This window comes from Mytilus edulis, chromosome 3, assembly GCF_963676685.1.
Source record: "Mytilus edulis chromosome 3, xbMytEdul2.2, whole genome shotgun sequence".
Classification (NCBI taxonomy): Eukaryota; Metazoa; Mollusca; class Bivalvia; order Mytilida; family Mytilidae; genus Mytilus; species Mytilus edulis.
The window spans coordinates 70,620,081-70,646,340 of NC_092346.1; the positions used below are offsets into that span (position 1 = coordinate 70,620,081).

The 26,260-nt window shown below is 32.6% G+C and overlaps 1 protein-coding gene across 1 annotated transcript; it reads left to right on the forward strand.

The window, feature by feature from the left end:
* Positions 1–5,499: 5,499 nt before the first annotated feature.
* Positions 5,500–20,087, forward strand: LOC139517307 (uncharacterized). Its single transcript, XM_071308228.1, has 3 exons — positions 5,500–6,343; positions 16,730–16,912; positions 19,145–20,087. Exons 1-3 carry the CDS (start codon positions 6,088–6,090, stop codon positions 19,621–19,623), a joined length of 918 nt encoding a protein of 305 aa, XP_071164329.1. The 5' UTR covers positions 5,500–6,087; the 3' UTR covers positions 19,624–20,087.
* Positions 20,088–26,260: the final 6,173 nt, after the last annotated feature.

Here is a 26,260-nt window from a genome sequence, read left to right on the forward strand (position 1 = left end):
CGTTCACCTAAATTGTCCCAGTCAATGAATGATTTTAATGTGTCAATCAATGGCCACAGCTACACTGTTTTGAATTTCATACTATGTAACACGTATACAAACGACAACCACTGAACATTTGCATTATACACCAGTTCTAAATGCTTTTTTAAAATTGTAACATCAAAAAGTGTGTAATGCAGTGGATTATTGTGAAACCCCTAAGAGTACTGCATTGGCATTCTCCAACCACGGGACATCTGCTATTACGTTTCTATTGCAGTGAACGCTCGTGGCTGTGTATTTATGTATCCATAAAAAGCAAAACCGAAACCCTCTCACCATAAGTAAAACTGCAGTACGGTAGAAGTTCAGGTAACCATATTTCTATTTCTTAGGGAAAGTTTCCAAATAGCGTCCATTTGTATGTCAAGTCTTGTGATTGGATAGTAAATCTCCTCAGATTTATAGGAATAGGTTTTTAATAGATGTTAACTTTGTTTTGGTTTGTAGGTTTCACATTCTATTGGTATGAACGCTAAGAGCAGGACGGACAAACAAGTCAGTTCATATGAATATAATTAAAAAGGAAGCAAAAATAAAAAATGCCTTATGTAAAAATTCCAGCAAAGGAACTTGAAGACCACAAAATTCGTGGGGCGAACAATAAATACTTGTTGTAGTTTAGATATTATTAAAGAAAAAGGACAAAATAGGACAAACAACATCACAATTTGTATTCATTTGAAAAAAGTGATTGACATAAATCTTGTAAATAAGGATAATTATATTATTATATTATGAAATACATATACATACACAATTGATTGAAATTTCTAAAACGATTTAGGAGCTATACACTTTTAAGCCAATTTCAGCTTTATGACGTATTATAATTGATTTTAAACGTGGAATTATCCTGCTTTCTTCTCACTAGAACATTCCTGTCAATGTTTTGTTGGTATATTCCGTGTTTCAAGCAAAATGTAATGACAACATGCTAAAAATGACAAGGACCAGCAGACAGACAACAGTACACAAAATACAACATAGAAAACAGAAGACTTATCACAATGTCATACAATATGTCCATGTAAATACAAACAAAATATATAAGGAAATGTGGTATTATTTTAATTTTGGTTTCTTGTGTACAATTTGGAAATTAGTATGGCGTTCATTATCACTGAACTAGTATATATTTGTTTAGGGACCAGCTGAAGGACGCCTCCGGGTGCGGAAATTTCTCGCTACATTGAAGACCTGTTCGTGACCTTCTGCTGTTGTTTTTTTCTATGGTCGGGTTGTTGTCTCTTTGGCACATTCCCCATTTCCATTCTCAATTTTATGATTGCCAATGAGACAACTATATACACCAAAGGTAGAACAATGTGGATGTAAGTAATTATAGGCAGTTGCCGTCTTCAACAATGAGAACAACTATTATATACCGTTTGTTTCCGTATGGAAGAAATACTGTAATATTTGTTCCAGTAGAAATTATATTCCAGAATATTTCTTACGTTTAAAATGTATACATGTATTATGAAAGAACTTCTATTCAATGACCTCCTGACTAGGAACAGTTACACATAGAATAAGATTGTGTTAATGTTGCTAACTGTTGCCTGGCATTTTATTTTGCAAACAAATGTTAGAAAAATTATCCAATTAATTTTCCATTAAAATTTTAACGATACAGCGAACGTTTAGATTCTGTTCCAGAATAAATAGTTTCATTTTGGATTATCAATATTTAAACACAAAAAGGTTAATGGTCTCGCCACACACAGTCTCGGTGGAGAATTACATATAATTTCTTTCTCTGTTGTGTTTAAGAACAGATGTGAATAAAGTATAAAGAAGCACAATCCATTAATGAATTTAGAGTCAATTAATTAATCATAATGCATATATAAAATAGAAGCTGGTGTTCTGCTACCTCAAATAAAGAAAGTTTTTGCATCTGGAAAATACATTTTTTATTTAGAGAAAATCTCAATTCAAATTGTCACATTAACCTACTATGTCTGTTTTGAGTTGTTCGCCAATTTTGTTCAATATAACGGAACTACAAACAAGTGTCATACAAGGTGGAGGTTTAGCTATTAAACCCGATTCGGACATTGCCTGTACTAAGCCAGGACTATGTCAGCTGTTTTGAAGTGTTCTGTCGATAGATAGCTTTTGATTTTATCAGTTTATTAATTTGCAATGGAGTTTGGTATTTTGATCTACTTTATTTCTAATAAATAAGTTGAAAGAGACTGGGAAACGTCTTCTTGTATGTCTTGTTTGTCTAAAACACTAGAAGTAGCACTGGCTTTGATAGAGTTGCTACAGAAACAACACGATGAAATCAAGTATTCACCTTACCTTGCTTGTCTCGATATATCTTTTTTTGTCCCCTTGTTATTTTCTTCATTTTTAGGGGCCTCGATGACCAAGGCATATAAGAAGTTCACTTGAAAGTATATTTGATGAATTTGTATGTGCGATGTTGATACCTTTGTCCTATCCTATTTATCCTGATAAATGAGAGTAAATAGGGTAGGAACAGAAATTTTACTTTGCAACAGGCCACCTACAGACCCATCAAAGAGTTGTTGTAAGGGTTCTTAACATGCACAGAGAATAGCACTCTCTCTACACGAGAAATAGGATTTAACTTTCCAATTTCAATCAAACGTGGCTGCGTACTTGTATATCCCACACAACGAAACAGACGCCTGTCTTTGTCGAAAGAAGTTTCAAAGTGACCATATTTCTAGTCCCCATTCACCCTTTGGTAAAAGGAGGGTAAAACATATAGAAATATCATACAATCATTTATTTATCTCCATATGAATGGTAATCATACAATTCAAATTTCAAAAATCATCAACTTAACTTTCAAAGGTTCATGTAATTCTTAAATCTTTTAAACACTTGTCTTTGCTTAATCGAAATCATATAAAGACTGACGTACTTCTAGGTAAATTACTTTCTACGTATGTAAGCACTTAAACCTCCTGTCAAGAGGAAGAACAATAATACTACAAAAAATGACATGAAAACGGCACTTAATGCACAATGTTATAACTAATCTTCTATAATGCCAATAGCAGTTTACCAACTAATAAAATATTGCAAAAAAGGTATTAGGAAATCAATATTAATACATATAATACCGTTGGGTGTTGTTTTACTCTTTGATACCTCAAATAATTGCATATTTTGAGTAAACAGCTGTAGTCTCATGTCCTGGGACAGAACAAATTGTCCTGATTGTAATATATGTATGAACTCCTCATACAATGATATAATTAGTTATCAAAAATACCAAGATTATAATTTAGTAATTTAGTAGTATAATTCAGTGACACTCAGATCAACACAGCCACAAAGCCAAACAAGTATAAGCCTGTTGTAACTGCTGATTTGTTAACATATGTCTTGTGCGAAGCCAATTCAGTTCCCAGGTCAAAATATTAAGACAATCTCATACGCATTCTTAATTATGTTCAATGAACTTTTATAACCTCGCTTCACAAAAGGCATTGATTGGCTTTTTTTTTTGCTTTGAGGACTGTTTAAATACGCATACACGTCTGAACTTTTGATGAACATTAGCGTCGATATATGGATAGGAGAGTATTTATACAAATCACCCTTACAAAAGCGCCAACAACAACAATGATTTGATGTGTGGGACAGACACTTCCTATCTGATTTGGAATGTATATGCTGAAGATTGTGCATCCAAGTTAAATACCATGGGACGTCCGTTCAAATGTATACGGTGATATAGATAAATATATTATAATTTTTTTCTGCAATCAGTCATGTTTATGCACCATGTTCTATGTCAGAAACCTGTTTTTCAGTGGGTGTCGTTTGTTGGTGTGTTTTTTTCTCGTTTCTTTCATAAATTCGACCGTTGGTTTTCCTGTTTCAATTAGTTTTTACTAGTCACTTTGGGCCCTTTATACAAGAGAGGCGCAAGATATCAGAGAGACATCCAAACTCATAAGTCGAAATAATAGTCATGACACAAAACACTACATAAACAACTGACGACTTAGCAACTAGAATCCCAAGTTTTGGGTTTTCCTTACAAAAAGGAAGAGTTCTACTAGTCAACTTTTAAAGTTTATATGATTAATAAACTTTTTTTTATTGTATAAGACCGTATGGTGATCTCTAAATGTTTTAAAGTGTGTGTATTTGTATGTGTGTGTGTGTGTGTGTGTGTGGACGTAGAATACTGTTTCGAAGACATGTGCTTCAGCCTTTGTGTTATTATCAAAACTCAAATATCTATTGAGAATTGAAAATAGCATTTTCATACATAGTACACAAATGACTTACTCGCACTATCATTTTCTATGTTTAGTGGCTCGTAAAATTGGGATAAAAACTCTAATTTGGCATTAGAATAAGAAAGATCTTATCATCGGACACATGTGTACTAAGTTTCAAGTTGATTGGACTTCAACTTTATCAAAAACTACAGTTAACCTGAAGCGGGACAGACGGACGAACGGACGTACGTACGAACGAACGGACGCACAGACCAGAAAACATAATGCCCCTCTTCTATCGTAGGTGAGTCATGAAGACTGATGGTTTTGTCTTATATTATTAAGGTTTGTGAATTGATTTTTTATTTTATCAGGGTATAATGTCCTGTATTTAAAAAGAAATTGTACCAGTCACTCCAAAAAGAGTAAGATTTTCTGGGAAAACAATGACTTACCACTTGTTGCCACAATCTCGTCCTCGTTTCCTCAGTCATTGTGATAACGAATTCAACTTATCACTTAGTGCTACATGTAACTAACGTCACACAGCTAGTGTCACCAGTTAAGAAGTAACTGTATATATTGTACCCTCCCGGTACAGCTAAGTTAACCTCAATGTTGGTGGAGTTTGAATTCCCTAATCTTTAGTTTTTGAATTAGTGTGTTGTTGACTCTTCTTTTGATAAGGGACTTTCCGTTCTGAATCTTCTTTGGAGTACAGTATGTTTGTTAATTTACTTTTTCGTAGTATTTCTTTTGACCGTGGTGTTGTGTATCTTGATTTCGACTTGTAGTTTTTGATTGCATCCTTTGTTTTTTCTTATCTTTTTTTAACCTATTGTTAATCTAAACTAACATAGACTTTCATAAAAAAAAATGTAATATAAATACGTCATAACTGAATAAAACTAAGTTGATTGGCGTGATTGATAGGTCGTTGGTCTTTTATTTTTAATTATCATTTATTTATGTAGGTGGTATCTGCGATTTCATTTTTAAACGTATCTGATGTCGAGACTTCTTCCTCTTAAAATCTAAGTAACGAAGACTTCGGCACGTTGGGTACATTTAAATTATTAACTTTCTGTACTTTTTTTTATTACTTTCTGGTCATAATATCTTTGACACTTGACTTATTGTTATTTATTCATATATTCTGGATTTGCCTTCCATGTATAAGGCAAAACATTAATTATTTCACTTCATACTATTGTTTACATGTAACTTGGCAACCGGTGAATGTTCAATTCAGTAAGCTGTGTTAAAACAACAAATATTTGCTGTAGCTGTGAAAATGTGTGATTTGTAATTCGTTATGAAAAGTGGGATGAAAATGTGGCTTTTTCAATTTTAAGTCAATTTATTAATAAGATAAATTTATCGTTATTGTTATGGTCTATCTGATTAAAATTTATTGCGATTTAATTGGTAGTTATTGATCGAAATAATGGCAACCGGCATTTACTTATTGTTTCTAAGAACTATCCGTTTTAGATAGAGCTATATAAAATGAACAGACTCCGATCGATGAAGGCTGTCATTTCAAATCTAAACACTGTCTAATGCCAATGAGGAAAATAAAGCTGTGCTCAAGAAACATATGGATATTTTTTATTCTTTTATTTTATTGATATATTGCGTTCCTCGTAATCAAAAAGTTTTTAAACGATATCTCTTTAAACTTTGTGATTTTCTTCTTTATAGTGTACATGTGATTTCAAAACCTACTGTGATGATTGATCTATATGTTTGAAGGTATGGTGTAGACTATTAGATAAAAGTTCATCCATTAAAATCTGTAGTGACATATATTTTCAAAAGGAATATGCAGGTTGTGTATAGTGGTGGTTCTACCCCGACACCGTCACCTCGCCTTCAAAGGAAACAGATTAAAGGTTACGGGAGACCTGTGTTACCAGGATATTTTCCGCCAACCGTACACCATACAAGTACACCAAGATCTCAATCAAAGGAACGGGAGAAGGAGGATACGGAATCTAGTCTGAGAGATTCTATCCCAGTCATGATGAAGCCAGTAGCTATTATGTGTTTGATCTTTAATATTATCATTCCAGGATTAGGTAGGTTTACTTATTGTAACACATGTTCATATTATTCTGTACTAATCTCTGTCGTGTGGTTCAATTGATATAACAATTATATATCGATTCATACTAACACATCAAATATGAAACTGATTTTTTAATGTACCGTAAGCTTTCATAAGAATGGTTTCTGAACGCTGATGAGAGCTTTAGTTTGTATTACAAATATTTTTTCTTTAATAGCAGTGTAATGTTACAACCGAGTAAATTTACCAGATGTTGATTTTTTTTATGCTTTTGGGTTGAATGTATTTCACGTATTGTACACTAATGTATCACGAACTTTAATGTTTTGTGTTGATTCATGGCAAGTATAAGACACAAATATCCCAACTCTTGAATAATTTATGTGAACACGTAAAAAATACAAGCAGAGATAATGAATTTGCAATGAAAGAAGTGTAGTTAAGTATTTTATAGCTCAGAAGCTCATGTATTTGGCATTCAACAAGCCTCTCATGTAACATACGAAGAGGTTAGAGATATTCAAACTACGAGTTTATGATATAAAACATGTATGTGTCTTTGCGATTAAATTGTGTTTCATTATTGACTTTATTATCTAGCTTTAGTTGTTGAAAGCAAAGAGAATTGAAGATATTCGACGTAATAAAAGCAACAGGGACAAATTAAAACAGTAAGAACAAAACAAGAACAAAATACATTTTGTAACTAAGGCAGCTTTACTATGGGGAATTTGAAGCAAAACATATAATGGAACTAGTAACTTCATTGATCTGCGATAGGAGCAGGAAATATGGTCCTGCAGCCTTGAAATAGGTCAAATTATTTTCGAAAATTTTACAATTATCAATGGTTATTTATAGATATATTTTGCTAGAAGCATAATTTGCATTTTATCAACCTCATTAGGAATAAAGGAAGGGGAAAAAGGTCTCTAATTCTTCAATATGCCTATGAAACTCGCTCACAGTCTCTTCTTATCAAATAAATAGAAAATCTACAAACTAATTAATTAGTGCAACTGTCTACTATCAAGAGCGGCGTTATTGTGTTTATCAAACTGTCACAATTTAGTCATCCTCTTTAAATTTTGAAACTAATTTTGTTTTGATAATTTAGACTATGGTCGATATAATTCTGGACAAACGGTAAAGACACTTGTCTATAGTTATAGACTGTTCAGTTGGTTTCATATGGTGAATTCCTGTGTCTCCTTTTAATGGACGTTTCTTAAAATTGAATCTGCTAAGTATAATTTAATAATTTTATTTAACTGTAAAAAGAGAAAAACATGAAAAAACAGTTTTCTTCTCAAGTTGAGAATTACTTGACTTCATGTTTAATACGTTGTTTGTGTTTCAAAAGCAACATGCTTAAAGTTAATAATTGATTTACATTCACAAAATCGGTTTTCGTAATAATCATTGTGTTAAGAAACCAATAAAGCAGATAATCCAATACACACTAGAGACTTGTTACAAAAAGTTAATCACTAAGGAAGCTTGAGAAAACACTTTATAATGTATTCTTAAAATATTGTTTTTACTTAAACTTGTCATCTGTCGTACTAATATTTAGGAAACAAAAGTACAGTTTTTATAGAGAGTACAACCCCAATTGGAATGTAGAGGCGTGTTATTACGCATCTTCAAATTAAGTTAAATACAGTTTTAGAGATGATGTATGATAATGGTAAAAAATATTTAGGCAATTAAAAGTTGTGTAAATTTGATTGATAAATGTACTGGTTGATATTGCCTGGTCGCTAAAATGCAGAAAAATCATTTTTGCCAAAATTGTGCTGCCAAAAATTGTCCAAATAGACATGTGTGCCCTAGAATGGCAATTTAACATGTAGTTTTTTTTACAAAAAAGATGTTATAAGGTTTACCTAGAAAGATGAACTTCAGCACTTTTTAAAATAACATCTTTAAGAAAATATTATCTAGTATAAATCGTTGGTTTAAATCTAAATATTATTGACACGATCTCAATTGTATGCTATTTTGTCACCTTTTGCACTATTTGAAATAGTTTGAAGCCATTATGCAAATATGTTAAACTGTGCTGTTTGTTAAATTTTATTAATTTTTTTTTATTTTCGAGTTCAATGGGCTTAACAAAGAGGCTTTATTATACCTATTCTTCCAACTCTGATATTAATCTATCAGGTCTGTTGTTATACAACTGCTAAATCATCAAACAAAATATATAACTATTTTAGATAAAAAGATGTTTGTTTCGAGCTCAAAAAGTTAACAAAATCTTGTACACAGCTACAAGGGCCAAATCTATATCTTTCTTTGCTACGTTTTAATAGATCATAATACTTCACTCTATCAGAAAAACATACTTATGCTGATAAGATGGAAATTCTATATTGATTACTTTAAGAGATTAATGCAAACTTCAAACCATAAGATGAATTGAATCTAAATTTAATATAATTTGAACAGTTACTGAGGCGAAAACCTACATAACAACGTTAGGATCATTGCATTGCACAGTTTCTTCATTGATTTAGGAAAAAGTCATTTTTTCAAGATATTGAAATTAAAAGTTATACAATATCGATCTAATATAACAAATTCAAGTGGAAAATACTTTTTTCCATTTGTCCCACAATCATTGAGTTAATATGATTTTGACTCTTTATCCCTTCGTATGAAGTTGTTAATGTTTTGTACATTCAAATAAGTGTTGATGATAAAGACTGAACTATTGTGTAGACATTATTTCCACAATATGTATGCAAAAGCATCACAGAGGTTACACGCTAGAATAGCTGTTAAACAAATCATTTAGGTGTTAATTACCATTCGCTTTAGTCAATATGTGCAACCGCTGCACGCTATACGTTACAGTACAAGGAATCAACAACAGAAAACGTTATAAAAATCAATGGGGGATACTGTAGGAATCGTTTAAAGTTCATTCACTGTCACGAACTTCCGTTTATTGCATTCTGAATTTAATTTAAAATGAATATAAAAATTTATGACGAAATCATTGATACTTTTGACACAAGTTATGAAATAATGAACTAATGATACATCAACAGTCAATTATGTTCAGAAATAGTAACAAGCTTAAAAGATCCATAACCATTTTATTTTCTTGGGGACTGATCAATCGTGATAAAGTTATTTAAGAAAACACATTGAACGCACCAAATTTATTAAGTGTTATTTTGGTATCGCTTTAAAGAAATGTCATCTAAAATCTCATACAGGAAGTCCTAGAAGATTGCCTTGCATTGCATTGCTAAATGATAAAAAGAAAAACATACAAAAGATTTTTCACAGAATTAAAAGACATCAAATGGACAATCAAAAACCATAAATCAAAGAAAATCCGACAATACTATGGCTGAAACATTTCACGTCAAAAGAACAACATATTTAAACAAAAGTAAAGACTGAGCAACACGAACCAGCTTTCTTGTTATAAAACACCATTGCCCCATACATTTTCTTTACATTATGTTTGGCAAAGATTAAAACATTATCTGAATTACATTGTTCTGCGGACAGACTATAGGATAGATTACCTAAGCAGTATTCGGCAAAATGTTCGGAATTTAGGGTCCTCAATTCACGCCGCCTTCGCACGTCATTTTGCCTTTTTCAACTTTTTAATTTGAGCGTCACTGATGAGCCTTTTGTCGACGAAACGCGCGTCCGAGATGCACAATTTTAATCTTGGAATCTATGATGAAAATATACGGCTAAAATCCATCCTATTTTTTTTTGGACGCCACTTGACAAGTATCAGCAGATTTTAATTGCCAATGAGCATCATTACGGGTACCACTAGTGAAGTAGGAATAGAATCTATTTAGATTGATGTTTCTTAAGGGACATTGCACATCAGATGCAGATCCGCAGGATTTTGAAAAATAAAAACTCGACAAAAATTGTAGGGGGGGGGGGGGGGGGGGGGGCGGTAAAAAGCTATCAGGACTAAATCCACCTCAGTACATATTGTGAATATGAATGGTTTGAATTTTATTATAATCAACTACTACTCGTTTCCTGGTCTGTCTGTACAAATAAATATCACTAGAAAAAATGATGCAACCATCGTGCATTAACTTAATGAAACATACTCATTGTTCTTTATAGTACTACTGACTTTACTTTTAATGTTTTTATTGTTTTTACCGTCTGTTGTATAACTATTTATGCGGGAAATTGATTATTATTGATCTGAGAACATATGTTGCTAAGAGTACACGTACATAAATCACACGTTTTATTACGTTTTTAGACGTTTTGCAGATAAAAATAAGTTTATTAATTTAATCCAACAATACTTTGTTTCCAAGAAGCAGACAACTTGACATAGGCCTTCTTACTAGTTCAATGCTTTAGAATTTTTTTTAATTCAATCTGATGTAGCTGCTATCACCAAGTAGGTTCAGATTGTGAAAATGTACAAACTTTATCAATACTTTTAAAAATAAGTTAGCATTGCATGTTCAATTCACAATAAAGTAAGAATTTTAAACACTAAAGGATTGTCCTAATGGTGCACGAAATTGTTGCCACTGGGCGTAAATCAAGCCACAGGCAATCAATCCTTATTATTATTGCTTTACACTCTAATGGCAATTCTGAATGTCGTTTATAGAAACTTGGTTATAGAGATGTCTTTCCAATATAGGAAAAGAAAATATTCGTAAATTACTGTTATTTTCTTTATTGCTATATGAATTTCAATTCGTCACTGTCAGAATCTATCATACTCTATATTTAGAGTTTAATTTAACATTCTATAACTCCTTTCAGCTTCGAGTTGATAAGTTATGTGTGACCATAACAAGTTATCTTGTATACATAATTATTAAAGTAACGACTAAATTTTAATGGGAATGTTCCATTTATACATGTGTGTTTCCGGGGGGGAAAAGCTACACAGTATGAAGGTCGTACATATTAATTGTTTAAAGGAGCATTGACTGTGGTTTAGACAACAACAACAAAAAACGATTCGTTTCGCTACAAGTATTAACAAAAGAAGAATTTAAAGTAAAATGTCCTTAAAATCAGTTATTTTGGCCCAAATATGCAAAAAAAGAGCTTAAAAAAACATCGCTGGTGTATTATTGACTTGCAAGTCAATAATTTAACCTTTAAATCGAGTCCGCATTTATGGGAAGTTAATTTCTTCGTCATTAAGTATTTTTAAGTTTTTAACGAAATTGTATTTACCTTTACAAATATGGGCTTCACATAGTTAAACACAGGGTACGATTATCGGTATGACATATTTAAAACGTTTTCAGTTTTCATTTCATTACAAAGTTTACAGATTTTATCCTTCATTTATTAAAAATACCTTGGTATACATCATTTATAATAAGAAGTAATTATGTTTTTAAGGTTGTGGTCGTCGATTCTCATAATTCAATTTGTTTTAATGTCCGTCCTTTAATTTTCTCGAATATCGTTTTGTTCTATATTTTTTAATATCCGTCCTGTATCTTGCTTGTATATAGTTTTTTTTTCGGTTTGTTTTAATGTCTGTCCTGTATTTAATTAAAATTGAGAATGGAAATGGGGAATGTGTCAAAGAGACAACAACCCGACCAAATAAAAAACAACAGCAGAGGGTCACCAACAGGTCTTCAATGTAGCGAGAAATTCCCGTACCCGGAGGCGTCCTTCAGCTGGCCCCTAAACAAATATATACTAGTCCAGTGATAATGAACGCCATACTAATTTCCAAATTGTACACAAGAAACTAAAATTAAAATAATACAAGACTAACAAAGGCCAGAGGCTCCTGACTTGGGACAGGCGCAAAAATGCGGCGGGGTTAAACATGTTTGTGAGATCTCAACCCTCCCCCTATACCTCTAACCAATGTAGTAAAGTAAACGCATAACAATACGCACATTAAAATTCAGTTAAAGAGAAATCCGAGTCTGATGTCAGAAGATGTAACCAAAGAAAATAAACAAAATGACAATAATACATAAATAACAACAGACTACTAGCAGTTAACTGACATGCCAGCTCCAGACTTCAATTAAACTGACTGAAAGATTATGATTTCATCATATGAACATCAGGCACAATCCTTCCCGTTAGGGGTTTAGTATCATACCATCATAACATATATGAGAAGAACATAACCCGTGTCATGCCAACAACTGTTTTTAGAATAAATGTGTTTAGTTCCGATGCAAAGACCTTATCAGTGACTCAATATTAACGCCAAAATATGCAATCTTTAATGACTTGACAACAGTATCGTAACTATATCCCTTCTTAATAAGTCTATTCAAAGGTTTTGTAAGTTTCTGAGGTGAATACTGACACCTTTGTGCTTTATAAAGAATATTACCATAAAAAATTGGATGTGAAATACCTGAACGTATTAGAAGTCTGCATGTTGAGCTATATTTACGAATGATGTCTTTATACCGATGATAAAATTTAGTAAATGTTTTGACTAGTTTGTGATATCGAAAACCCTGGTGTAATAATTTTTCAGTAATACATAAATTTCTCTCGTTAAAATCTAAAACATATTGTATACCATTTTGCACTATATGTTTTAATGTCTGTCCTGTATTTTACTTGTATACCGTTTTGTACTATATGTTTTAATGTCTGTCTTGTATTTTGCTCGTATATAGTTTTGTTCTATATGTTTTAATGTTCGTACTGGGTTTTTTTTGCTCGTATATCATTTTGTATTATATGTTTTAATTTCCGTCCTGTATTTTGCTTGTATACCGGTATATTTTTGTTCTCTATGCTTCAATGTCTGCCCTGTATTCTACTTTGTATATCTTTTTTGTTCAGTAAGTTTTAAATGTCTTCCCTTTATTTTACTAGTATATTGTTTTGTTATATATTTTAATGTTCGTTCTGTATTTTGCTTGCATATAGTTTTGTTCTATACGTTTTAATGTCCGTCAGGTGTATTTTATTTGTATATATCGTTTTGATCTTTATGCTTCAATGTCCGTCCTGTAATTTGCGTGATATATTTTTTGTTCTGTATGTTTTAAATGTCTGCCCTGTATTTTACTAGTATATCGAATTGTTCTATATGTTTTAATGTCCGTCTTAATTCTATCTTAAGTCTGGTTTCTGTAGAATTTAAACCTATTAATTTGCTTTAGTGATAGCGTTTGAGTGTATCTGATGTAACAATCAATACTGAGACAGGATGTATTGACGAATGTCTTGATTGAATAAAGAAGCCTTGTTTGTTTTCACTATATCTAATTCATTTAATACGTTCAATCTATGATGTATTCGCACTCTTATGATCATATTAATTGGTAGGAATGATTAAGGTTGTATTGTGATAATAAGTTTATTTGGTATTAATGATCCGTCTTTTCATATAAGAACCAGGTCAGATTTGTAGTACTTTGTAGGTCAAAAGCTGTATCTCAATAACATAGTCAATCTCTCACAATCAGTGTTCTTTCTGAAAATGTAGTCTATATAATAATTAAGTTGTTGCTTGTCGTATATTTCGATGAATAGACGGCGAATGAAATATTTCCTCGTATACAAGAGTTGTTCAAATCATTTATTTATTTTCCTTATTTCCGCCGTTCCCAGAAAGATACTATTAGTTACATGGTGTGTTAGTGACCTAATACGAGATAACCTACGAGATATACGGGGTCAGTAAATTCCATAAGTGACGAGAGTGCAATTAATATATGGCGTGGTTAAAATAGTTTTCGCAATAATCCCCCTTTAAGTATCGATTAGAAAAAAAGTTACATATAAAGTTACAGCGGTATCTATTACAAACCACAAAGATTCTGACTCTTAGATTGTGACGATTCGTCAAAAACCTTTAAATTGAGATCAATTTCAATAGCCATTGTTAAATTATATTTGTGTACTTTTTCTCTTATAATTATAGTAAAATTAGGAGAAAAGCGAGTTGGGTTATCACGTGAAGTCGGAAGTCTGCTACATTTGGTTCATAGTAAAAGATCGTATGTATAGGAGTTATTATTTCTGGAATAATATCAAAAACATATTCATTCATAAAGGAAACCAATGCCACAAGCAGAAAACCCCTGATTAAAACCCTACTGTTAATGTGGTGTTTACTACCCAAACTACCAATATGAGGGTCTGACAAGGTCGTCTGTACTAATTCCTCACTCAAGGGAACAAAGGGAAATGTAAATTGACCATTATTACCAACTGAGGGGTACGCATCAATCTCGAATCCTTCTTTTAAAGAGGCGTCTGTTAAATGTATCAATTCATTTCAGTTTTTTTAAATAATGACAGAAACGAAATGATAGAAACATTTCTTGTTTCAACAGCGAATTCATATTAATTCCAAAAATACGCGAATGATTTAACAACAATGCCGGTATAATTTACATCTATATCATACCACAGTTGTTACCTAATGGTTGTTTCTTTACAATCAATCTCAAGTAATTAACTTTAAATAAATTATTCAAATCGACAGCACGTTGGTCTATTTTCTTCAATTGTTATTTTATTATTGTAACTTTATGTATATAGTGAGAGATACGCTGATATACGTATATATATCCAAACAAGAGGTGTGTTACTAATTAATTCAAATGAACAAAAAAGCAGTTCAACTATGTATCATTGAGAAAATCTATTGTAAGTTTGGTGTGTTGTTTTTTTTTATTATTGCTAGGCAGCATGCCTCTCCTTAAATAAACATTACAGTCATAACATTCGGGACAGTATCAAAAAGAAGAACACTGCTTAGCTGGTATACATTCATTCATATATTTTAGCAAAGGGCTATGATTCGGAATGGAGCGTTAAAAGGCACGGCTTGTCATAGATATAAGAATATGTGATATGAGTGTCAACAGGACAACTCTCCATCCAAGTCACAATTTTCAAAAGTAAACCACTATAGGTCAAAGTACAGTCTTCAACACGGAGCGTTGGCTCACACTGAACAGCACGTTGTAAGGGGCCCAAAATTAAAGAGTGTAAAACCATTCAAACGGGAAACCCAACGGTTATGTTGGAATTTGTTTTACGATTCTTTAAGAATACGCGATACATCTTCTATAAGAGATGTACAAAATACCATATATTAAAATCATTTGACAAAAGATAAAAAAAAAATCAAAGTATTGAAGTACTGAACATCGGATGACCGCAAGTTCTTGTGGATGGTCAAAAGCACATGTCACAGAAACAGATCACATATTTATACCTGTAACTAAGGGTATAGAGAAATATCTTTTTCTGATACAAGTTCATGCGTAGATGATGAATAAATGATAGGAAATTCAACCGCACCGTAATAACTATTATAGTGTAGTGATACAAATCAGTATATCTGGGACTATTATACTAATATAATAATAGTCGCAGAGTAAAGATCAGTATATACTGGTTTGCTGTTATATATTATATTAATATTACAGTTGCATGTGTAATTATTTTTCATCCATTTGTATATCATTCTATTCTACTATAACTATTATAGTGTAGTGATACAAATCAGTATATCTGGAACTATTATACTAATATACTAATAGTCCCAGAGTTATCAGTATACACTTGTTTGCTGTTATATATTATATTAATATTACAGTTGCACGTATAATTATTTTTCATCCATTTGTATATCATTCTATTCTACTATAACTATTATAGTGTAGTGCATGGTGGACACTCTTCTGTAAAAAAAAAGTGATTTTTCTAAATAATTAGATATGAGAAACTATTCATATTTTTCCGGAAAACAATTACAGAGTTACCGGTCCTTGTCGGGAGTGTCGCAAAACGTTTGTTGAAGGCCGTACCTTGCACCTATAATGGTTTACTTTTATAAATTGTTATTTGGACGGAGAGTTGTCTCATTGGCACTCATACCATCTTCCTATATCTATTTAGATATTCTTCTGTAAGTTTTAACACGATTTTTCGGTACGTGTGCATAGATATCATCAATGATTTTTTTCTTTGATATATATATCTAACGACAACACATTTTCATATTATTAATTTGTGTTTTAATAAAAATATTCATAGGAGTATCCATTGAAAAAATGAATTTGAAACAAGCGGTAAGTAATGTTATTTCGCACTAGATAATGACCGCGGATCTATAACTTTCATAGATCGGTTGAAAACCCAAAACTAAATTTAGGCGATAGCAATACATCGGTATGACCTCAAGGTCATCTCGATGAAAAAAGAGAGTTTTAGCCCGTACACAAACATGTCCGCAAAAAGGCATGTATTGGAATTTGAGGCCATGTGTCATTTAGAACGGTACTCAACACAACGCTTTGAGATGATTCATTTGAAGTCATAATCAGAAAGAGGTCAAAGTTCTATGTGATCTAATTTTGTGGGTTTTTTTATGCGTCGTTTTGATATTTTCTTCTCCTTTCAGGTACGTTAATGTCGGGATTTTCGGTGCTATGTTGTTCGAAAGTGCGATTAAAGGACCAAACAAAACAGAAAGTAGTATTAGTGAATAGTTGGGTAGCATTACTTCAGTTTATTACCGCCTTTATTTTGTTACTGGGATGGATATGGAGTATTGTATGGGGAATGTCTTTCATCGAATATTCTCGTAAGTTTAATCGGACTAGGTACTTACCTTTCTACTATAAAGATATAAAATTCAATCCAATATTTGGAATCAACCGTGAAAAAAAGAAAATATGACCAGATTTTGTAAAAAAAAATAATTCTAGAGCGTACATTCTGTTATTAATTCTCTGAGAGTAAAACAAATGTTTTTAATTATATTTTTTAAACTGTTATCTCACATTTTAAAGCATTCAAGATTTTTTTTATCACTTGTAACTGTTTTTAGAGATAAACTTGCACTAATTCTTTTTTTTTTATCAATTAGTAAATGTTTTTTTTTGCTCGTAATTGATAAGTAAAAAATAATGTAGTGACCTAAAAATATAAGGAACAAAAAGATAAAAACATGACCTTTGATAAACCGACCTAAAAATATAAGGAACAAAAGATAATAAAATTGAGAATGGAAATGGGGAATGTGCCAAAGAGACAACAACCCGACCATAGAAAAAAACACATTACCTTTGATAAACCAGTATCTCAGACTATAAAAGATTAAACGAATCAGCTCATTAAGCAACTGATGAAGAGACAAATATCTTTCCTTTAAGTTTCTCCACTAAAACCAATAAGATATTATTTCTATTGCATTTTTTCTGGTTAGGAATTATTTAGTAGCATTGTAAATATACTGGAATAGAACAGGTGGTCAAGGGGGAGAGCGTTAGCGCATTTATATTAATAAATCAATGTTTAATTCATATGTCCCTCTCTATTGGTGACATAACTATCTTGAAAAGGGAGGAAAGATATCAAAGAGGTGTTATAAAAAAAATTAAATCGAAGAAGAAATGGACAATATCATGACCAAACGAAACACAACGGAAAAAAAACCAGTCTAAAACTTCTACATATAAAAATAAGAGCTGCCAGTTTCTTTGAAGGATTTCTTTTTATTTCATTTCTGGAAAAGGAAAAATAAGATATACTTAAAGGGAGAAATGTAAAACAAAACAACATAAGTGGCAGAAATAATACAGGCATCACCAGGATCAAAGCATGCCAAGTATTGCCTCCGTTAAAATACAGGCATCACCAGGATCAAAGCATGTCAAGAATTGCCTCCATTAAAATACAGGCATCACCAGGATCAAAGCATGCCAAGAATTGCCTCCGTACATCACCAGGATCAAAGCATGCCAAGTATTGCCTCCGTTAAAATACAGGCATCACCAGGATCAAAGCATGTCAAGAATTGCCTCCATTAAAATACAGGCATCACCAGGATCAAAGCATGCCAAGAATTGCCTCCGTACATCACCAGGATCAAAGCATGCCAAGTATTGCCTCCGTTAAAATACAGGCATCACCAGGATCAAAGCATGCCAAGAATTGCCTCCGTTAAAGTACAGGCATCACCAGGATCAAAGCATGCCAAGAATTGCCTCCGTTAAAATACAGGCATCACCAGGATCAAAGCATGTCAAGTATTGCCTCCGTTAAAATACAGGCATCACCAGGATCAAAGCATACCAAGAATTGCCTCCGTTAAAATACATGCATCACCAGGATCAAAGCATGCCAAGAATTGCCTCCGTTAAAATACAGGCATCACCAGGATTAAAGCATGCCAAGTATTGCCTCCGTTAAAATTCTGCAAATATCCCATAGAGCAAATTACATGGATGATAAATATTGACCATTTGGTATATGGCCGTGTTCTAAGCGACACGTATATAAAGGTCATCAATTAATTTGTTGAATGAAATTAAATCTTTTACTACTAATGGGTGCCGTAGGAGGTCCACCGGAATTTTTAGCTATGATTTCTTGGAATGGGAAAAACGATGAAACAGACACACAACAATTGCAAAAGATTTCACAAAAATCTAAAGATTGAGAATCACAAACCCCACCACAAATCAGAGTAAACACATCCATCTTCACATGTTCAGTGCACCCGTCATGTTGCAAGTCCGATGATAAGTCCCAAACGGTATTTTCACAGTCGAAGTTTTATTAGTTTATATATAGAGAACCGTTTTATTTATTTTTTATTTTTTCCTAATATTGGTTTTCAACCGATGTAAGCGACTGTTTTTATAATTTAAAGGTTAAATTTGATTCCTTCAACATGTTGTTGAGTTCTAAATTATAGATGATAAAGTAGTGGATTGATATAATATTTGCTGTATTCGTCACTTATTCTTGTAAGGTTTCGGAAATATTTTCATAATGTTGAGCATTTCAAGTTTCTTTATTTTTGTTTCAGGCGAATTTTATAAAACAACCATCAAAGACGAGAAAAAGACTGCTATTGAAAGAGAAAAAGAAAAAGAAAAACAGACTGAAATTATAAATAGTAGGCCTCAAAGACAATTGTCTCCTCACAGAGAGGAAGAATATGAACACATTCAAAATGGGTCATATTCAAGCCAGCATAGATTGCATTCTTTAAATCTGCCAGGTTCGGCTTCCGAGTCGCAACAACCAATCATAGTTCTGCAGGAACTTCCGGTAGTAAGCATGCCGGGATCTTTTACACAGTCGTCTTCGCGTCCAATTTTAAATGCCAGGACCAGACATGAAAAAATTCTCAGACGACAAATGTCTGACAACGAATTATCGCCATTTAATCTTACAAATGAACAATTAGAGGAAATAGTTATTCATGCAGCTCCATTGCCGCGAAATCGGAGCAACCCAGACAGCATTCCAGAACATGCAGGACCAAGCGCTAACCCAAAATAACGCTTGTTGTCTGATTGTGAAAAAAATATTTGTGTAACCCTACATACGTATGAAATGAATAATATGATGAAATGAGCATTCATGAAAATAAGAAGATGTGGCATAATTGCCATTCTCCACAAGAGACCAAACAAAATAATGACATAGAATTTAGCAAATATTGGCACCCGTACAACCTTCAACAATGAGCATAAAACCAATACCGCAATGTCAACAAAAGGCTCGGAAATTATTGTCTACAGATTTGATTTGTGTTACTTGGTATAGGGAAATATGTATTGTTTGTGTTATGTCATCTAAATTTGACCTCGCACTCACGTAAATGATAAGATAAAATAACTGGCACTGAAAACATAGTTACCATCATTTAAAGAAAAGGACACAATCATTGCAACATTGCAAACACTCATGTTTTATTTTTTTTATTGGTAAATATATAATTAATAAACTTTTCTTGAAACGTGCCCTATTTATCCACATATATGTCATTTTTGTCGAGCCTGCAACTTTTGTTGCAGAAAGCTCGACATAGGGATAGTAATCCGGCGGCGGCAGCGTTAGCTAACTTCTTAAAAGCTTTATATTTAAGAAGGTGGAAGACCTGGATGCTTCATACTTTGTATATGGATGCCTCATGTTACGAAGTTTCCGTAAGTCACATGTCCAATGTCCTTGACCTCATTTTCATGGTTAAGTGACTACTTGGAAAAAAAAGTTAAAATTTTTGTAATGTTAAATTCTCACTTTTTATAAGTAATAGGATAACTATATTTGGTATGTGCGTACATTGCAAAGTCCTCATACCCGTCAGACAGTTTTCACTTGACCCTGACCTCATGTCATGGATCAGTGAACAAGGTTAAGTTTTGGTGGTCAAGTTAGTCAATATCTCAGATACTATAAGCAATAGGTCTAGTATATTCGGTGGATGGAAGGACTGTAAAGTGTACATGTCCAACTGGCAAATAGCATCTGACCTTGACCTCATTTTCATGGTTTTGCTTGGTAACATCAGTAAGATGTATTGAACACTCTTTGGTGGCCTTCGGCTTTCATTTTCAATTTTAATTGATTGTTTTGTGTCTATCCTTTGAAATAAGCAGTTAAAACATGTTAGTTTTTAGTTTACACTCGTAATCTGATAGCTTGGAACAGTCACGCAACCCGCTTAAACGACCTTGACCTCATTTTCATGGTTCAGTGGTTATAGTTAAGTTTTTATGTTTTGTTCTGTTTTTCTTATACTGTATGCAATAGGTCTACTATATTTGGTGTATGGAATGATTGAAAGGTTTACATGTCTATCTGGCAGGTGTCATATGACCTTGACCTTATTTTCATGGTTCAGTTGTCAAAGTTAAGATTTTGAGTTTTGGTCTTTTTTTCTTATACTTATTGCAATAGGTCAACTGTATTTGGTGTATGGAAATATTTTATGATCTATTTGTCAGTCGCGCAGGTTTTATTTGACCTTGACCTCATTTTCACGGTTCATTGCTCAGTTTAAAGTTTTTGTGTTTTGGTCTTTTTTTCTTAAACTATATGCAATAGGTCAACTATATTTGTTGTATGAAAGAATTGTTAGCTGTACATGCCTTCCTGGCACAGTTCATCTGACCTTGACCTCATTTTCATGGTTCATTGGTCAATGTTAAGTTTTCTTGGTTAAGTTTATGTGGCAGTTGTAATAAAGCTTTATATTTAGGACTATCAACATAATATCAATGACTAGTAAAGAAGGCGAGACATTTCAGCGTGTGCACTCTTGTGCGTTTTTGCTTTGGATATTTCGTAGGGTGAATGCGCTGGAGGATAAGGGTCTAAACGCGGATAATGGAATACCAAAGATGTGACGCTAAGATGACTCATGAAAATGGTTCTATTCTAACAAGAACTTTAGCCTGAAGAATTGTATGATAAGGCATTCATGAACAACATACTTTTGACTGTGAGACCACTATTTAAATTTACATAAAAGATCAGCAAAGCTGGTTTGATATTGCTCCTTCCTATTATGTGTTTTATGAAAATAGCCTCAAAACTTCTTTGCTTGGTAACATCAGTAAGATGTATTGAAAAACCCTTTGGTGGCCTTCGACTGTTTTTTGCTCTTTGGTCGGGTTGTTGTCATTTTCAATTTTAATTGATTGTTGTATGTCTATCCTTTAAAACAAGCGTTTAAAACATGAGAGTTTTTAGTTTAATGACGTAATCTGATAGCTTGGGACAGTCACGCAACCCGTCTAAACGATCATTGAACTGGTAGGTTTTGTTTCCGACTTCGGTGTAATTGCATTCTTCCTGTAAAATAGTAATGCTATTTACTTCCATTAAATATATTTTTATGTATTTATATCGATTTCAGTTTCATTATTACAGTATAACTGTTTAGACCGGATTCAAGAAACATTAACGTTTTGTTGAAGACGAGAATGGTTATTGGACGTGACTGTAGCATGATGTTTCTTCCGGTGTCACTTTATGTCAGTGTTTCTGATTTACACGTGATTATCACCAGTCAAACTCTGTATTGAAGAGGCGCAATTTTTGATAAATCACTCTGTGTGTCTTTTTAACCTAATGATATATTTTCGGTAATATGGAAGTCTCTTTTTAAGCCATCTATGATTCTAAGACAGTCAAGGATTTATCCTAAGAAACAAGAAGAGTCGATGATTTTAAAATGTTAAACAAAAATTGTACAAAATTGAACACATAAACAATTACCCTGACACACGAGTTCAAAACTAAGACATTACGACCTCCACCTAATCCCTTTAAACTAAAGACTGGTATCGACAGTTGAGAGTATTCTGCTGTCCGATTTGAGAACAAAATATTTTAAATAGTGAACTTCTGCGTATGTCATGTTATAGTTGTAAACTGATGTTTAAGTTGACTACAACGATTTTATTTATGCAATTGTTCTTTTCCCTCACTTTTAAATTGGCTATTGCTTTTTAATAAAATGTTTTATCGCCATAACCTGTCCAATATGTGCTAAAAACGCGGTGTTTATCTGCAATTATTTTATCGACCCATTCTTGCTTACATCCACGTCATTTGAACTCTAGTGGATAGTTTTCTTATTGGCAGTCGTACTTTCTAAGTCATCTTGTCTTTGTTGTAGAGTTTTCTCAATAACAGTCATATACAATATCTTCTCACTTAATTATGTAACATGTCTCCTGATTTTAATAATAATTGTCGACTTAAGTAAAGATAATAACAAAAAGAAAAATAATGAAGTCACAAACATGTCTTGACTATCAAGTTTATAATTTTTTAAACATTTTTTAATATTATAATTGTGAATATCTTTGCTAGCTATCTACTTATCTACATAATTCTGATATTAAAACGAAGTTTCAATCCGTAGTTCAGAATAACTTCTCTTTAGACTGTAGAATAAGTAGGATTGGTAAGAGAAAACACACTCAAATAACCTTATCAACAACACACACCCTTTCTTTGCAATTAACCGCTCTGTTTCTTACAAAAAGCTACCTGAATAGGGGGGAGTTTTATCTACACTTTAAAGAAGAGTTTTGCTTGGAAACATATCTGTTAAAATTAAGACGGGGGCATAGAGTAAACATATGTAAATTAAGGGTATGTAATACAAAGTTTCCCATCGAAACAGGAAGATGGAGAAATGTACCACGAAATGATAGGATTTGTCCACTCTGTAAAGCTGGTCTTGGAGATGTATACCACTATATATGTAAATGTACCAACTGTGAAGTTAAGGATTTAAGGGGGAAGTTCATACCTCCATATTATTTAAAATATCCAAATGAAAAAAAAGTACTTGGCATGCTTAAATATAGTAATAGTAATGTGCTGTCTAAGCTGTCAACTTTTACTCAAAAGGTAGAAAAGATGCTTGTCTAATTTAAAACTGTAATAAACACAAACTTATTTCTGAAGATGTATAATTTAAAAATGTATTCTGTTTGTATAATGAACTATGTTGTAATTAATATTGTGTATATAAATATGCTCCTGTTACGCAGTCTTCTGCGGCTGAGTTTACTCTAATAAACTAAACTAAACTAAATATTACATTATACAAAGCCATAGGTTTTGATTGACAACATATTGACAGAAATAATTTCATGAAGCCATCTGTGCTGTTTTTGCCACCCTTTTATTCATTTGTATAGGGGATACGTCATATACGGGCTTTTGAAAGCGAATACATATATAAGTGACTGTGTTGAGTCGAATTTATTCCATTGAACCTGCAATAAAGTATATTATGGATACAAGTATCTCTGCATGTAGTATTAAAATTTATCTTACCTCCTATACATTTCCAGGAATATGATTGGTTAAAAGCGTCCGCGTGCAAACCGTGTATATTTGATATTAGGTTAGTAGGGATGCGGGGCTTATCTCATACACGGTTAGTAGTGGAGTTACGTCCCTTTATATTCCTTATTAGGTAAGAAGGGGGCGGGGCTTATTTTATACACGGTTAGTAATGGTGTTATGTCCTTTATAAAAAACAAAACGGTACTGAGAGAAAAAATCTTAAAAGTTCCAACAGACGAAGAAATTGATGATTAAGATTGAAACAAATTCATAAAACACATTTAAACCTTACAAGTTATTGTTCGCATCTGTTTTTGTAGGATCAATGGAAGTTTTTTCTTAGTGCTTACAGTATTGCAGACTTGCTCATTTTGAGAACCACTAGTCTTAATTTCACACGTTAAGATAGTCGGTAAGATAAATTCGTTACATAGTGTGCTAGTGACGTAATACGGTATATATGGGGTCAGTAAATTCCATATGGGGTGAGAGCTTCGATACGGTATTTATGGGGTCAGTAAATTCCATATGGTGAGAGCAAAGCTCTCACCCCATATGGAATTTACTGACCCCATATATACCGTATTAGGTCACTAGCACACTATGTAACTAATAATCCTTGGCTTACACATGGAGAATGAGAGTGAAGATCGGTGAAAAATGAAACTGTACAATCAAGGAGATGATTTCAATGTTCCCATTGTAAACTCCCCATCTTTGTGTGACCAGATTCTAACTGCACCTTCATTAGTATTATAAAGATCTTTCAGCTTTATTATACATTATTTCAGGACTTGTGTTTTCTTTGAAAATTCCTCTGACAGAAGGGTTGCTGCTTACAAGAAAGCTATTAGACAAATGATTATCAATTTTATATTGGCAATTTTGTAGTCATCTCTCCGGACACTCCAGTAAATATATGCCATTATGAATTGCTTGATCGTTTTGGAATATCTGGCTTACATATTACCATTGCTATGTTTTATTTGTCGTGGTTCGAATCTCTCCCATGTTAATTGTTTATGATATTACCGCAAGCACTTTAGAAACCGGGGTAACTTGAATCCAACATTTTCTACATGCAAAATGCTTGTTCCAATTGTGGAGAAGGATAGTTGTTTTCCATTCGTTTAATGTGTTTGAACTTTTGATTTTGCCAATTGATGAGCGACTTTTAGATATGTTTGTTATTTTACTTTCTGCTATATTTTTGCCTTCATCAGTGACCAAAACAATAACGTGTACAGTGTATGTAAAGTGCGGATCCTAAAATACCATTTTCACTGTATATGCCATGCATTTCTGATGTAGAATGGTAAATAAACAGACGAAAAAATTATGATTTTAAAAAAAAATGAAGAAAATTGTTCACATGTACTATATTTAATAAATAATACAAGTTATACAAAATAAGAGATGGGAACGGGTTTTTAACGCGCCGAGAGCCATCCATCATACGTGAAATATATACCGAAATAGGTGAATATTTAGGACGTTTTACGAACAAATCGTGCAGTTGATTAAAAACTAGCAGGGAAGATGTAGTTGCCAAAAAATATTCATTACAACACAATTATTAATGTTGTATAACGTAGAATAGCTTTTGTTATTCAGTTTGCCCATATTGTATTAATTTCCACTATGATGCTATCTTTATGCGAGTCATGTTTACTGTTGAATAATGATACTTTACTTTCATTTTCACTGTAGAGCGATTCATTAGTATTGTATATGCGGTGTATTTTCACTGTATGAATTTCATTAATTTTTTCCAAATTCAGCCGACTTGCACAAACAATAATTAAAGTAAGAAAAGGATTTGATAGTGCTGACTTTGAGATGAAAAGTTTGATTGAACACTCCAATAAATTCAATAGAATTAATATTTATTTCAAATAAAACACATCGTTGTCATAATATAACAATATGTGGATCATTTCAGAGTTGAAAGTGTTTCTTAGATTAATGCAAAATATTTTCAAATGCATTCCAATTTGATGAAATTCATGTTTCTGCAGTAGTCATTATACGCATGTGCAAACAAATTTTATCATTGGATTTCGAGTATGGGTCTATTTACCAATCAGAAGACGCATATTTTATAATTCATCAGAATCTTTATTTAAAGTGTAGTTATATTTATCCAATGCATTGAAACTTCATCACTGAATACGTACATCTCGCATGTCTATCAAAATAGAATGGGATAAAAACAACAATACTTTCTAATCACATCTTGACCAATTTCAATGAGGTTTTGAACTGAGACTTTTATGTTATAGTAGTCTCAGTTTTGAAGTAAGATTTTTTATTTTGGGTC

Excerpts from the sequence above, each read along its gene's own strand:
- LOC139517307 (XM_071308228.1), top strand. The coding sequence starts at position 6,088 with ATGCAGGTTGTGTATAGTGGTGGTTCTACCCCGACACCGTCACCTCGC. Across the intron at positions 6,344-16,729 it reads TATTATCATTCCAGGATTAG|GTACGTTAATGTCGGGATTT; the intron begins GTAGGTTTACTT and ends TTCTCCTTTCAG. Across the intron at positions 16,913-19,144 it reads GTCTTTCATCGAATATTCTC|GCGAATTTTATAAAACAACC; the intron begins GTAAGTTTAATC and ends TTTTTGTTTCAG.